Source organism: Protopterus annectens, chromosome 15.part0 (genome assembly GCF_019279795.1).
Source record: "Protopterus annectens isolate FY-2018-M chromosome 15.part0, PAN1.0, whole genome shotgun sequence".
In the NCBI taxonomy this organism is placed as follows: Eukaryota; Metazoa; Chordata; order Ceratodontiformes; family Protopteridae; genus Protopterus; species Protopterus annectens.
In genome coordinates, this window is record NC_056749.1 from 93,763,146 (window position 1) to 93,776,609 (window position 13,464).

Sequence of the window (13,464 nt, forward strand, 5' to 3'; positions counted from 1 at the left end):
CCCACTATTCTAATAGGTGAAACAATTTGCACTTGTGAAACAGAGATTTCTTATTCTGTGAGACTTACTAATCTCTCCCAGCATATAACTTCACTAACATAAATAAATAAGGCATACTTGCATACACCTGCATTCCTTCATATATCCTTTTCTTGGAAGAAAGAAAAAAGCTACTATGAAGGATTAGTGCAGAAAATCTAATTCAGAAAGCACCACAACAGGATAGAGCAATGGACATCCAAATTAAGGAGAAACAATTGGAACTAGAAACAATTGGTCAGGTGCCATATGAAGATATTTTGGAGCCTTCCACAGGAAACCAGTATAAACATTCACTTGAAGATGGACAGCAAGGAAAGGAACAGGAAACTGTGGAAACTCTGACGCAGTCAATGTTGAGGAGTGATAGGCCAGTGAGTTCCCATATGACAGAGAAACAGATGGCACAGGATGAAACTGAAGAGAAGATGCCACAGGAAGATGCTATAGAACTTTCTATAGAATGCCCGCAGGAAATGGAAAACAAAAAATGTGCCCTCAGTTTAGGAGAAAATGAATTAAGAGAACAGTTGCTTGATTTAATAGAGACAGACATATTAAAATCAATGAGAGAAATAGACCATAAAAGGTCAATAAAACCCAAAAAGTCAGAAGTTTGATAAAACAAATGAACACAGTAATTAGGGCTATCCATAGAGATCCATGCAATATAATAGAAGTAAACAGGATGTATTACTGTGCAACTAAATTAATAACAGATAAAATTCTGCCACAAGAACACAAGGTAGTGAAGGAAAGGAAGGGGAGGAATCAAGTACCATCATGGAAGTATTGAACAGAGAAAACTATAAAGCAGGTAAGACAAGAAGTGTCTCTATTAAAGGAGTATAGACAAGGGAACAGATCAACAAAAATACTCAGAAAGACAGACGTGATAAAAGCAATGCACAATATTATAACAGATCAGGATCTGTCATGCACTATCAAAAATAATAAACTAAAAATATCAGCACAGGCAGAAAAATGTAGAAGCTACACAGATAAATATAGAGGAAAAGTACAAAATAAGCAATTTGTTAATGAAGCCAAAATGTTTTATAGAGAATTTGGAAACAAGGTAAAAGGAATTGAGAGACATTTTGGAGAAGTACTTGTCCCGGTCCCCCTCAATAAACACACTTTACACCAAATTACATTTGATGACCTTTATTAAAATTCCATAAACATAACTTTATTGACCAACTAATATTTTCATTTATTAATCACAGCATAAACATCCATATAACTCTTAACTTAGGGCAGCATGACCCCACTCACCATGACCAAGTAAGCAGCATCCTTACCTCAGTTTGTTTTCTTTTACTTATCAAGCAGTGTCCATCCACTCACTTGCATTTCCCAATTCAGTGAAATAAACATCCAACCAAATAAGAAGCATCCTCACCTCTGCTTGCTTACCTTTGCTTGCCAGCAGCATCCAACCTCTCACTTGCATTTTCCAACTCATTAAAACAAACCTCTAACACCAGAGGGGGAAAGAAGAGGGGCAAGCCTGCTGCTCTTCCCTGCCTCCAAAATTAAACACAACCACACAATCCCCAATGCTGCAAATAGGGAGGGAGGTCGGGTAGCAGGTTCATGCCAAAATGTGATTCCTTAACCAGTTAGACTCTCACAAAACTTATTAAGCTCCTCCCTACCCTTAACTCATTTCCTTCCAATCATCCTACTTTCTTATTTAACCCTTTCCTTCCCCTCCCCAACGAATGTCTTCCCATACTCTCATAAAGCTCCTTACTACTTCTATCTAAACCCCCACATGAAGATGTCCCTGGACAAATTGGTTTGTTAACAAATCTCATTTGTTCCCTTCCCCTTCAATAAACACATTTTACACCAAATTACATTTGATTACCTTTATTAAAATTCCATAAAGATAACTTTATTGACCAACTAATATTTTCATTTATTAATCACAGCATAAACATCCATATAACTCAACTTAGAGCAGCGTGACACGCTCACCCTGACCAAGTAAGCAGCATCCTTACCTCCACTCGCTTACTTTACTTATCAAGCAGCATCCAGCCACTAACTTGCATTTCCCAACTCATTGAAATAAACATCCAGCCAAATAAGCAGTGTCCTCCCCTCCACTTGCTTGCTTTTACTTGTCAGCTTCCAACCGCTCACTTGCATTTCCCAACTCATTAAAATGAACCTCCATAACCAGAGGAGGGACAGAGAGGGACAAGCCTGCCCCTCTTCTCTGCCTGCCAGCCTGTCCAGGCTGTTCCCCCTCATTCATACTAAAACTCCCAACAACCCTCCAAATCAAACTAAACAGTACATTAAGAAGGTATAAGCCAAACATCATTTTGTGTACTCCATTTTCTGTAAACCATACTGGATCTCTGTCATCAATAAGCCAAAACCTATTCATATAAAGCAACCACTTCCCTAATCAGCTGAAATTAAACCAATGATCCCCCACCAAAGCCAAAATAATACCCACACCCTTGTAAAACCTCTGTAAGTCAAACATATCCTCATTTATCCTAACTAAAAACAGTAACTTCATAATTATTCCTATGTCATTACCTGCAAACGTACCACCTACATACGAAAATCCCAACACCTTTCAAACCAAGGTATCCCAACTGCATGCCATACTGGGTTACCTTCAGTTTGCCAAAAGTCCACTTCCCCGACATGCATTTTCCTGACACTTCAGATCACTGGCATTTGGAAAGCCGACATTTCCCGTGAGGTAATTAAACACTTGGCCATCCCGACAGAAGGAAATACTTGAAGAAAAACTAAACTAACCGATATGGGGTGCTGCGTCCTCTGAGAACACACTGCCACGGAGGTAAGGGGCAAAGTTCAAGTAGATGGCCAAATGGTTATTTACCGCGTGGGAAATGTCGGCTTTCCGGATGTCAGTGATCTGAAGTTTCAGTGTTCTGGTGTCAGAGAAATGCGTGCCAATGAAGTGGACTTTCAGAAAACTGAATGTAACCCACCATACTACCTAACTGTAACACTAACATCCCAACACCTTTCAAACCAAGGTAGCCCAACTGCATGCCATACTAACTAACTGTAACACTAAAAATCCCAACACCATTCAAACCAAGATGCCACAACTACATGCCATACTACCTAACTGTAACATCCTTTTTCCACCCAAAGGATATAATATATATTTTTTTAAGATCAAGTTAATAACAATTTTTTTAAGATCAATTTAATAATCCAACCACTATACACACTCCACATGAGGCAAAATATCTATCAACCATAATAGCATTTACTGACCAATGAAACACTCTTGTTAAGAAGTTAAATACATCTAATAAATCCAATACCTCCAAATTGAAACCCAATGAACCTCCACTTCAAAACTTTTTGTCAATAGCCATAATCTGCCAATCTTCACACTATCAAACCTATCCCCAGCCATTCAGACTTATAAACCACCATCCAAAATTTAAAGTCACCTACCCTGTCACCAGTGCTACTATACTAATCAAACCTAGATACATCCTTAATCTTCACGTGTTCCAAAATTTTACCTTGAAGTTTTTTTTTTTTGTTTTTTTTTTTGCTTATTGCATTACCTTTAAATCTGGAAAAGCAAACCATGGCCTGCATCCACTAACAACCCCAGCAACACAATGCCTTGCTTAAACCTTTAAATGTCTGCTTAAGCAATGGAAGCCTGCTTCTCACATATACCAATATATACAGATACCTTGTAATGCTGTGTCAAACCCTTCCCTAAACTTGAAAGGAGGCATCCCAATAACATTCCTCCTTCCAGTTGCCAGCACATTGCTGTCAACACCACTGAATAACAGTGCTAACTCTCACAGTAGTACAGGCCAATGAGTAACTCTTCTGCATAGCCTTGCCACAGGAAAATTCAAACTCAACTACCATACCCAAAAAATCAGACCCAACTTCACAATGCTGTGACTTCAACCCCACCTGTGGACCACCCCATCTCCCCATTAGCAATCCTCAAGCTCGCTTTACCATACCCCTGACTTACCTCACCCTCACCTGCCCCCACCCTACTCCCAACCACATGGACTCTGATATGTCTTAATGAGCACCTGACAGAGTAAGATTACCTGAAACCTCATTGTGCACCAATCCAGCAACTAGACCAGTCCAGCAACCTGCAACTCCCATCGCAAAGGCACCTCTCACCTGTCAGGTATGCTTCCATCAGGCTAGTGGCTGTTGTAGACTGAGCTTCCAGATGTGTAACCTCACTGCCCACCACTCCAGCGGTAGGAACATCCATCGCAGCAGCATCCATCACATTTCAAGTTCACTTCCTACAGGCCACCGACTGATCTGCATTTCCCCATCTGTGACCTCATTGCACACCACTCCAGTGACTGACACATCCAGCCCAGCAGAATCCATCCCCTTCTAAATCCAGTTCCAGCAGACCACTGACTGATGCCCACTCTGCGCTCACTCATCTGTAAAAGAAAAGAAAGGTGTAAATTCTCTGCACACACAAAACTTCATAATGGCAACATTAGATGCTGACAAGGGCCTACCTTGTTCATTACCACACCACAGTTACATTAACCCACCTCTCTTATCCTTAATAATCTGGCACCACCGTATCCCTCAGTACCTCTTTTCACAACAGCAAAAGAAGATGTTATGCCCAAGCAGCAATAACTAAATCCATGCGTTCACATAACTCCTATTACACACAAACGTAGTGTCCACTACCAACTTGATGTAGCTACTACTACACATTGTGGATGACAGATAATTTAAATATCAGATACCTGGGTCACCTCCATCTTAGGAGCATTTCTGTAAGTGAGCCCTCCATGAATGTCCTTACACAATCACTCCTACTCACATTAAAAGATTAAGAAAAAATACACTTTCACCTGTTAGAGAGTGTGACCTTGTTACCTTCCCACATCCTAGTTTGTTCTCCCAGATCTGTAACAGCAACACGAACACCATCATGAAACTTATGATGCTTAAAACACAGTATAACATACCTCCCTAACATATTCATACCTCAACAATGAACCTATTCTCGAGAAACTGTTCTCATTGAGTTCATAAAAGTTCACGTACCATAAAGTTCCACCTCAAAAGTCCTTTGCATATTCCCTGTTAGCAATCCAGACATGATAAATATTTCATTAAAAAGCCTATGCTATAAGTAATCACATTTTAACCACCTATGCTTTCTAGTTAAGTTGCTAGTAAACCATCAGAAAATGCTCCAACTTTCCAACCCCCCCCCACCTAGACTCTTAACCCAACTATACTACCTGCACTACCAACCACAGTCAGAAATAGCTAGTTGTCTTTACATACTTTAACATCTTGTCTGACAACTTTATTACTAACATTATAAATGACAAGAAACGATCTTTACTTGCAACATTTTATGTATATACTATTGATAATCAATATCTTGTCATTGTATTAAAGCCAACAACCTGTAATGTTGCTTAGTATTGCTGCAACTTTTTATCTCTGTCATGTGCATGATGTGGAGCTTTTCTCCCCGGGCATCCACTGAAAAAGGACCTGCGTCCAGTCGGAATTTCCTGGTAAACAAATGTAAATAAATAAATAAATACCCCTTTGCTCCTGTCTTTGGGAAATTACTATGAGATAAGACGTCTGAACCTATCTGCCAATATTCTCTTAATCCAATCCACCTTCCAAAAACCCCATTATTTAAACAAACCAAAATCAAAAGTCCAAAAGGCTGTACATTCTCTGAGCACAGAGCAACTTAAATGTTTCCTGCCTCAAGGATGCCAAAACAGCTACTGTCAGTCCTGTTCCATCCCTCTGTGAGGTCATGAAGGATAACTGAAATGCCTGGCAGGCAACTCTCCCAGCCAGTCTGCATTCTCAAGGAAACATACCTCCAACCATACATTTAGTATTCTACCCATCTATGCCCATTCCCTTCACTAACACTGAGAGAAGCATGTCACCAATGCCCCCATCAATGGATTTTCCATGCCTACAGAAGCTCTGTGACATAACGCACAATACTCTGATTTAGCAGACTACCTACTATATGGTTATACCACTGAAAATTCTCTTAATGACTCCCCACCACAATAAATGCTTCTCTTCTGCTGGCAGTTGGTGCAGTCCTTAGTGCTCAGACATGGCCCCATATGGACCCTAGAAACCATATGAAGAAGCACTCCAACAAATGTCCCCCAACAACTCAACTCAAACACAGAAACCTTAGCACACTTCAACAAATGCAAAATAACCAATACAGAGATAAACCCACCTTTATCCCCATTAAGGAAAGTACAGGCAAGCAGTATACTCAGTTATGCAAGAGCCATAAGTAACTAAATTATGAGCCAAAATCTGGCCATTCTTCCAGATCAGGGCAGCAATGTCCACTTACTGAAAAGCAGTAGCAAAAGTGCGTGCCCGCTTCGAAGTCTCCCACATTCTATGTATCAACTTTTTTTTTATTAATAACCTCTCAGAGCAATTTAGTTGAGTCCACAGAGGTCTGATTCCAAAGCTCTGCAGTCAGTCCCATAAGTACTGTTATGACTACTAGCCACTTAGTCACTGATCTAAATGGTACAATTAGACAGGGCCATGAAAGTATCTATACAGAAATTAATCACTTCTCAAATAATACCCTGCCACTTACCAGGGGTATACTTAGAGACAACATACTTACATATGCTACCACTTGCCTACTTTTACAATAGACATTCTCTACATATGCAATATGAGGTGTCCTGCACTATTAATGATTATTTTAATTATTCTAAATATATATGATGCACGCCTACACCCCATATGCTATGGGCTGTTCAACCAAATAAGACTGACTTCATAGACATTACACATTTCAACCAATTTAACTTGTAGTCCTATGTATTATGAGTACCACTGCCATGCTGCACAATCAGCATTTTTCCCCTTCCTTCCCCTTTCCCACCATTCTTTGCGTGTCTATGTGTGTCAATGGAGCACCAAGCGGCAAGCTGCTTCCTACATGGTTCTCTGCACCTGTGCAATGGTCTCACAGTCCTGATCACCTCAGTCACTTTCATTTCCCATATATAAATGAGTTTAACATTACGTACTCTGCATGCTTGAGACAGAAGAACACATTTGCATTAACATGAATTTTCTGACAGGTATGCAATCTGGAACTCAAGTGCCCACTATTATTTCCATAATTTAAGCTTCAATCAGTTTTCTTTTCCCAAATTTTCTAGAAAGCCACAGTTTATGAGAAATAGCCCAAGTATCAGGCAAAATTCCAACCTGCAAAAATCTGAACAGTGGAAACATATGACTGCACGTGGCAGAAACATCGGCAGACTGAACGAAAGCTCATCCACAGTATCTCCTATGAAAGATGAAACCAACTTTCCCAGTATACCATGTAAAGAGTTAAACATAAATCAGTGTGATCACCAGCTAGGTGAATACAACCCACAGCAGGAAACTATTTGGCCTCGAAGGCACATTGTAGTCATGTCCACAAATACAGCAAATTGAAATATACAATTAACAATAGCATTGTCTCACTTCAGCTACTCAAGCAGTGTGCTTCTTAACCAGTGAAAAGGAACACAGTGAACATCACAGTAAAGTCACAGCTAAATGTCCCCTCTCCCAGCCCATTCTACTTCCTTTATTGTAACTGCCCAATCCCCAATGATTCTCCATAAAACAGCAACTTTATGAAGCACAGACTAAAATTATGAGGTGAAGTCTGGTCATTCTGGACATTGAAAAGCGTGTTCCACCTCTAAATTATCCCTGCCACATCTCCCTCACTGCCAGTCATGCTATGAGCATGGGCAACTAATGGCTATCACTCATGGGTGACACAAAGCCCATGAAGAAGCTCCAATAAAGCCAGTGCAGCCCGAAAGCTATGAAACCAAAATCTGAACATTCACCCAGGACAGTAATAGATATAACTTGTCTTGCACACACCACCTACATTTTTAAGCCCACCATCCCTCCAGTACCATTAATGCCACCCTCCGCTTATTTAACGAACAGCTGCAACTAGTAGGAACAATCCATACAACCACATCAACCTCAAAACCTCCACCAAAAACAGATATCCAGACAAAACCACAAACAAAAGAAGGATGCCTGTAGAGTGAATTAGAATAATATTTAAAATGCCACTGATTTTGTAAATTTATCTCCTCTGCACCATTAATGCATGCTTTGTCCTGACTTCTTCCAAAGTCACTGACCGTGATCATACCATGAGCACATTTCTTAGAGGCAAATGCAAGCTGCTAAAAGACAAACATAATCTCGAGTGAATGGTTGGCTTCAGGCTGAAAGTCATATAAATATAGTCATATAATCAGCTTTAAAGTAAAGCAATATATGAAATTCAAGATGTCTATAACTCCTGTAAAAGAAAGCCATTATTTGTCAAACTTCTTGCTTCCTAACAGTAACTACTGAGCAGGATACATGCCCCAATACCCCAGCAACCAAAAAATGGACCAAAGCCTGAGGAAAAATTCGGACATCTTGGAAACATATGCACTGCAAAACTTTCCCTACTTACAGAAGCAACACCTCAGCAAACAGCCTTCCAACATTCTAAACTAGCTAGTGCACCCTGTCTTATTTATGAATTCACAGCAACCTATATAGCCCATCCAACCACATTTTGACAAAGAACTTAAAAAAAAAAAAAAAAAAAAAAAATATATATATATATATATATATATATATATATATATATATATATACACACACACACAATTAAAACTGACTATAAAAGGAAGAATTCAAACTTACATGCGAAAAAACTTCCTAGGAATGCGGAAGAAATAGCATAGAGCCAGAACTGATGTTTTGTTCTTTATTAGGTTCAAAGAACTTCCTCAGAATAAAGAAAACATGGATAGATGACTGTAAAAAATGTTGAACAGCAAACAGCTGAGATAGTTAAACCAATTGCAGTGTAAAGAATTTAAATTGCCATGGTAGCAGATAATAGTTTTAGGTATTTAACAGATTTAAATAAAAACGAACTACAGTAGTCTGTAATAGAATATTATCACCTGTGGGGTGTGTGGGTTAAGAGAACCAGCATAAGGCAAATTGAATATTTATATTTTCATTGAGACCTGGTGGGGCCTCGGCATTACATAACAGCTGTCATCTAAGTTCCTGTAAGTATACTAGTGTAGGTATAAATCACTGTCTCCAAAAAAGTCTATTTGTTCTAACACTAAGAAACTAAATTGCTCAAAGGTGCTGCAATCCATACTGTGTTTTGTCAAGGCATTATATTCAGAGTGTGCATGGATCACTGCCAAGTGTTCCTTGACCTGATCTGAGAGTTTTCTTCTAGTTTTGCTGATGTAGAAGCTTTAACATGAGTTACAAATTCTGGCATACACTATGTTAAATGAATGACAATTGTAGTGTTTAGAGAAGAACACTGTGTATCTGCAATGGTGAAAAACAAACTGTTGTCCCATGTAGATATATTTACATACAACACACTTATCACATTTAAACATTCCTGAGCTTCCAGATCGTTGCGCGGTATTGGTGAAGGTGAAGTGGGTGTCCCTGTTCTCAAAGTAAGTCAAGTGTTTTGGTGCATTTGTATGCAAAAGAGGGAGCGCTTCCAAGGGTGGAAGCAAGAGAATGGTTGCTGCTAAGGATATCCCTGACAGGCATCAGAGATGTTTTATTCAAGACTGTTGCACTGGGGATTGTGTAAACATTATGGTATTAAAGTAGCTGAAAAACACTGGAAACATGAGCCACAAAGCATCATAGAAAATGATGACGTTTATATCACATGGGATCACCCATTACCAACAGTTCAAAAGATAGATGAGAAAAAACTGGATATAGTGGTCCAAGAAAAGAAGACAAAAGTAGCATTGATCATTGAAATTACTACAGCCAGTGATTACTGTGTCTTGTGTACAGAGAGACACAAAGTCATAAAATATTAGGATTTGCAGGAGAAAAATGTGGAAGAAAGATACTCAGACAGTTCCAATACTAGTAGGAGCAACAGGTCTTATAAAAAAGAATCTACAATCGTATTTAGATATGCTACCAATACATGTAACTCCATATGAATTGCAAAAGGAATCATCACTAGGTACATTACAGGTGCTGTAAAGAGCCCTTCTGGCTGACATCAAGGATTAAAACAATACTCATTTCATGAAACTTAAATGTACTTAGACTTAGGAATGGGGTCCATTCCTGTCATGATAATAGAAATCCAAAAGACCTGGAGAAATTAAAAAAAGATTATGTAATCTACACAGTGTTGCAAGATGAAATGCATGATGCAGTCTCCACCTGCCAGTATGTATTTATGCCTACAGCTCCATAACAATTGTCATCAGCTCCCTGCCCTGGCAAATGTCAGTGTATGCATTTAGCCAAACATTATTTGATCAGGAGGTTCAGTAAAACATCATAAACTTCTGTGTAAGGTACTGTTGGTTGCATGTTACCAGAATTCAGCACAGTTAACAGAAATGGCACCAAACGCAATTTCTTAATTATTTTGTCTTCAAAACATCTATCAAAGAAGAAAATACTCAGAACAAAACTAATGTTTAATTAAGCCTTTGGGGATTCTGCTCTGTCATCCCTAAATTATGTATAAACTGCAATGGTAAACTTGATTTCAGGAAGAAAACAATATGAGTTTTATGTCTTAGCTAATTTAAGAGATTAGTCTTTTGCCTCACAGCAAGAAGTTCTCCTGTTCGATTCTCAGCTGGAGTGCCTTCCGTGTGGAGTCTGCTTGTCCTCTCTGTGGTCGAGTGGCCTCCGAAAGACATGCGTGAATGGGCATGCCTTTGCTGAAGGTTGGGCGTCAGGCTGGCAACACGGCACCGTAAAAATCTACTGCCAATCATTAGCAGACCAGAGTTCCAGAGTGGCGACCCCTAACCGGGAAAAGCCGAAAAGACAAACAGTCGTTTGATGCAAAAGCCTCAAAAAGGAGATTTTATGACATGGAAAATTCTGTAAATCATAAGATTCTTGATTGTCAGGCAACATTCATAAACTCACATGTCATATTTTAGGGTGAACCTGCACAGAGCACACTTCAGATCTGAACATCTGTATATGTAGAGTCAAAAACTGATTACACACAAGAATATTTTTGTATGGTAAACTGTCACCACTTTCTAGTTGAGAGACTTGTTTTGTGTCACATCATGGGCAAAATAAGATAGAGGAAGCTAATTTCAGGACTAAAGGTTGAAGCTCACTGAAAGGCCATAAACTCCTCTGAGGTGGATTGCCACACAATCATGGACTTACATATTACATATAAACCTCCATGTTAGAGTAACATGGCATTTTTCAGTAATGTTCTCTTCTGGCTATCATTTGAATATCCTTTCTCTATTTTTATTCAGTGAAATATTCTGTCCATGTTTGCATATTGCTGGAAACCACGTAATTCGTCAGAAACTTACGATGCAAAAGAAAAAGCTTTTGAGTTCCACTAAAAAAAACATAGATGTTTAGTTTTCCAAAAAATAGTTCTTGCCATCATGTGAAAGGATACAGTCAGTATAACTCAACACGTCTCAAAGGTTATTATTTAATTTTCTGAAAAAGAATGACATTAACAGTGAATAGGCAACTTACCTTTTACAATATTATTCATCTGGAAGGTTGAATTTATAGGTAGTTCTAATGCTGTGTGAGTAATTCGACAGATAACAGGTGAGTCTATTTTTGCTGGAAAAGTGATGTTACTCTGTACATGATATGTCTTGTCTGTCATATTTAAAAAGGCAATTTTTGCGGAATTTAGAACCTCCATGCCATTCTGTAACCAGGTGATGTTGATCTCTTTTGGGTAAAATCCTTCTGATGTGCAGCTTAATGTCACATTTTTGTTAATCATGGTTTGCTCTGTGGGTCCAGAAATTGATGGATGAGAAGGTATTCCTTGAATAAATGAAATGTTACAATTAATACTACAAGAAGAAAAATAACTGTGAAGATATTGATAGCAGTTATTGGATTGCTAATGGCTGACAATCAAATGCATTCATGAAATAAATCACACAATAATACTAATGTATTGAAATTTTAGATATAGAATATAAAACATGGACTTTCAGTAACCTGAATGTAAATGTATCTTCGTATTACAGCAACTCAGTTTGGTACCTGATTGTGAATGACAAGCATATTGCACAGACAGAAATACCTGACTTAGATCATCATTTAAACTGAAATCAAGTACAGAGTATATGTTATGAACTCAGTGTAAAGAAAGCCAAACTCAGATGTGTAATTCACCCCTAGGCTCTGCTGACATCCCAGTACAAGATCTCAGCAGCAGAACCTGCCTTAGCACTTTACATGTGATGCAGTCAAGACTCATTACATATTTCTATCAAATGCATGGCTGACACTTTTAAAAAGCAAAAACAGAGAACAACTAAGTTATACAATATGCCCCTATCTCACACTTTGTGGTTGTTTTCTTGAAGAATACAGCAGAATAGTGCTAAACATTGCAGGACTAAAATATACTTGCAATTCTTTTTTTTTGAGGGGGGGGGGGTCTATCTTTTTTTCCTAAAATGTTCTTATTCATTTTATAACACAATAACTTAACAGTATAGTGACAAGAAAAACAAACTATAAACAATGACAATAATGACTACAAATGCAATATACAATACATTTGCACCACAGCTAACAATCAGCTGGCACTGGTGCTCTGCTTGTCCACTTGGTCCACAAGGCTCTCCTTTTCAACCCTGGACTTACCCCAACCCATATTTATATTTTTCATTGCAAAAATAACACTCTCCTTACCAACGTGCAGTGCTTAGAATGCATTCAGAGCTGAGGAAACTACGTTTCCATATTTTTCAGGAACAATTCACCTCTAGGAACTTACTGAAGTCTGACTTACCATAAACAAGCTAAATTCTTACTTTGAGTGATGGGGGTCCTCATAGGTAGGATGCTGGCATGTTTTAATAGAGACATGAAGTCTAGAAGGTAAAACAACTAGAGTGGAAAGGGCAAAGGGCAAGACTGAGTTCAGATGTATGTAAGGGAAAGAAATCCCTCTATAAACAAACTTATGAATAACCTGCACAGAGTTATCAGGACTAGTTTTATATGTATTTCATGTGTTTTGAATCTAAAATGATGGTTTTCATGAAAGTTTTGACTTTTTTGCTAAACAGATTCAATGAGAACCAGTTCTGTACATTATTCAAAAGTCTGCAATAAGAGGAGATTATTCTGAACAAACTGTTTATGAATGATGCATGGAAACTGTAGAAGCATGTAGTTAAAATGCATCTTCTTTTTTGAGGTAATGACTGCAACATGCCACAACAGTTAAGCTATTGTAAAAACACATAACAGATTGATAACTGACAGCTTGTAAGC

At 38.5% G+C, this 13,464-nt stretch overlaps 1 protein-coding gene across 1 annotated transcript in view; it reads right to left on the minus strand.

The window, feature by feature from the left end:
* LOC122789800 (tyrosine-protein phosphatase non-receptor type substrate 1-like) overlaps positions 1–13,464 on the minus strand; it is a 502,255-nt gene that overhangs the window by 487,871 nt on the left and 920 nt on the right. The window contains exon 2 of the mRNA XM_044057242.1: positions 11,689–11,994. Coding sequence (XP_043913177.1) covers positions 11,689–11,994 — 306 coding nt within the window. The remainder of the gene's footprint in view (positions 1–11,688; positions 11,995–13,464) is intronic.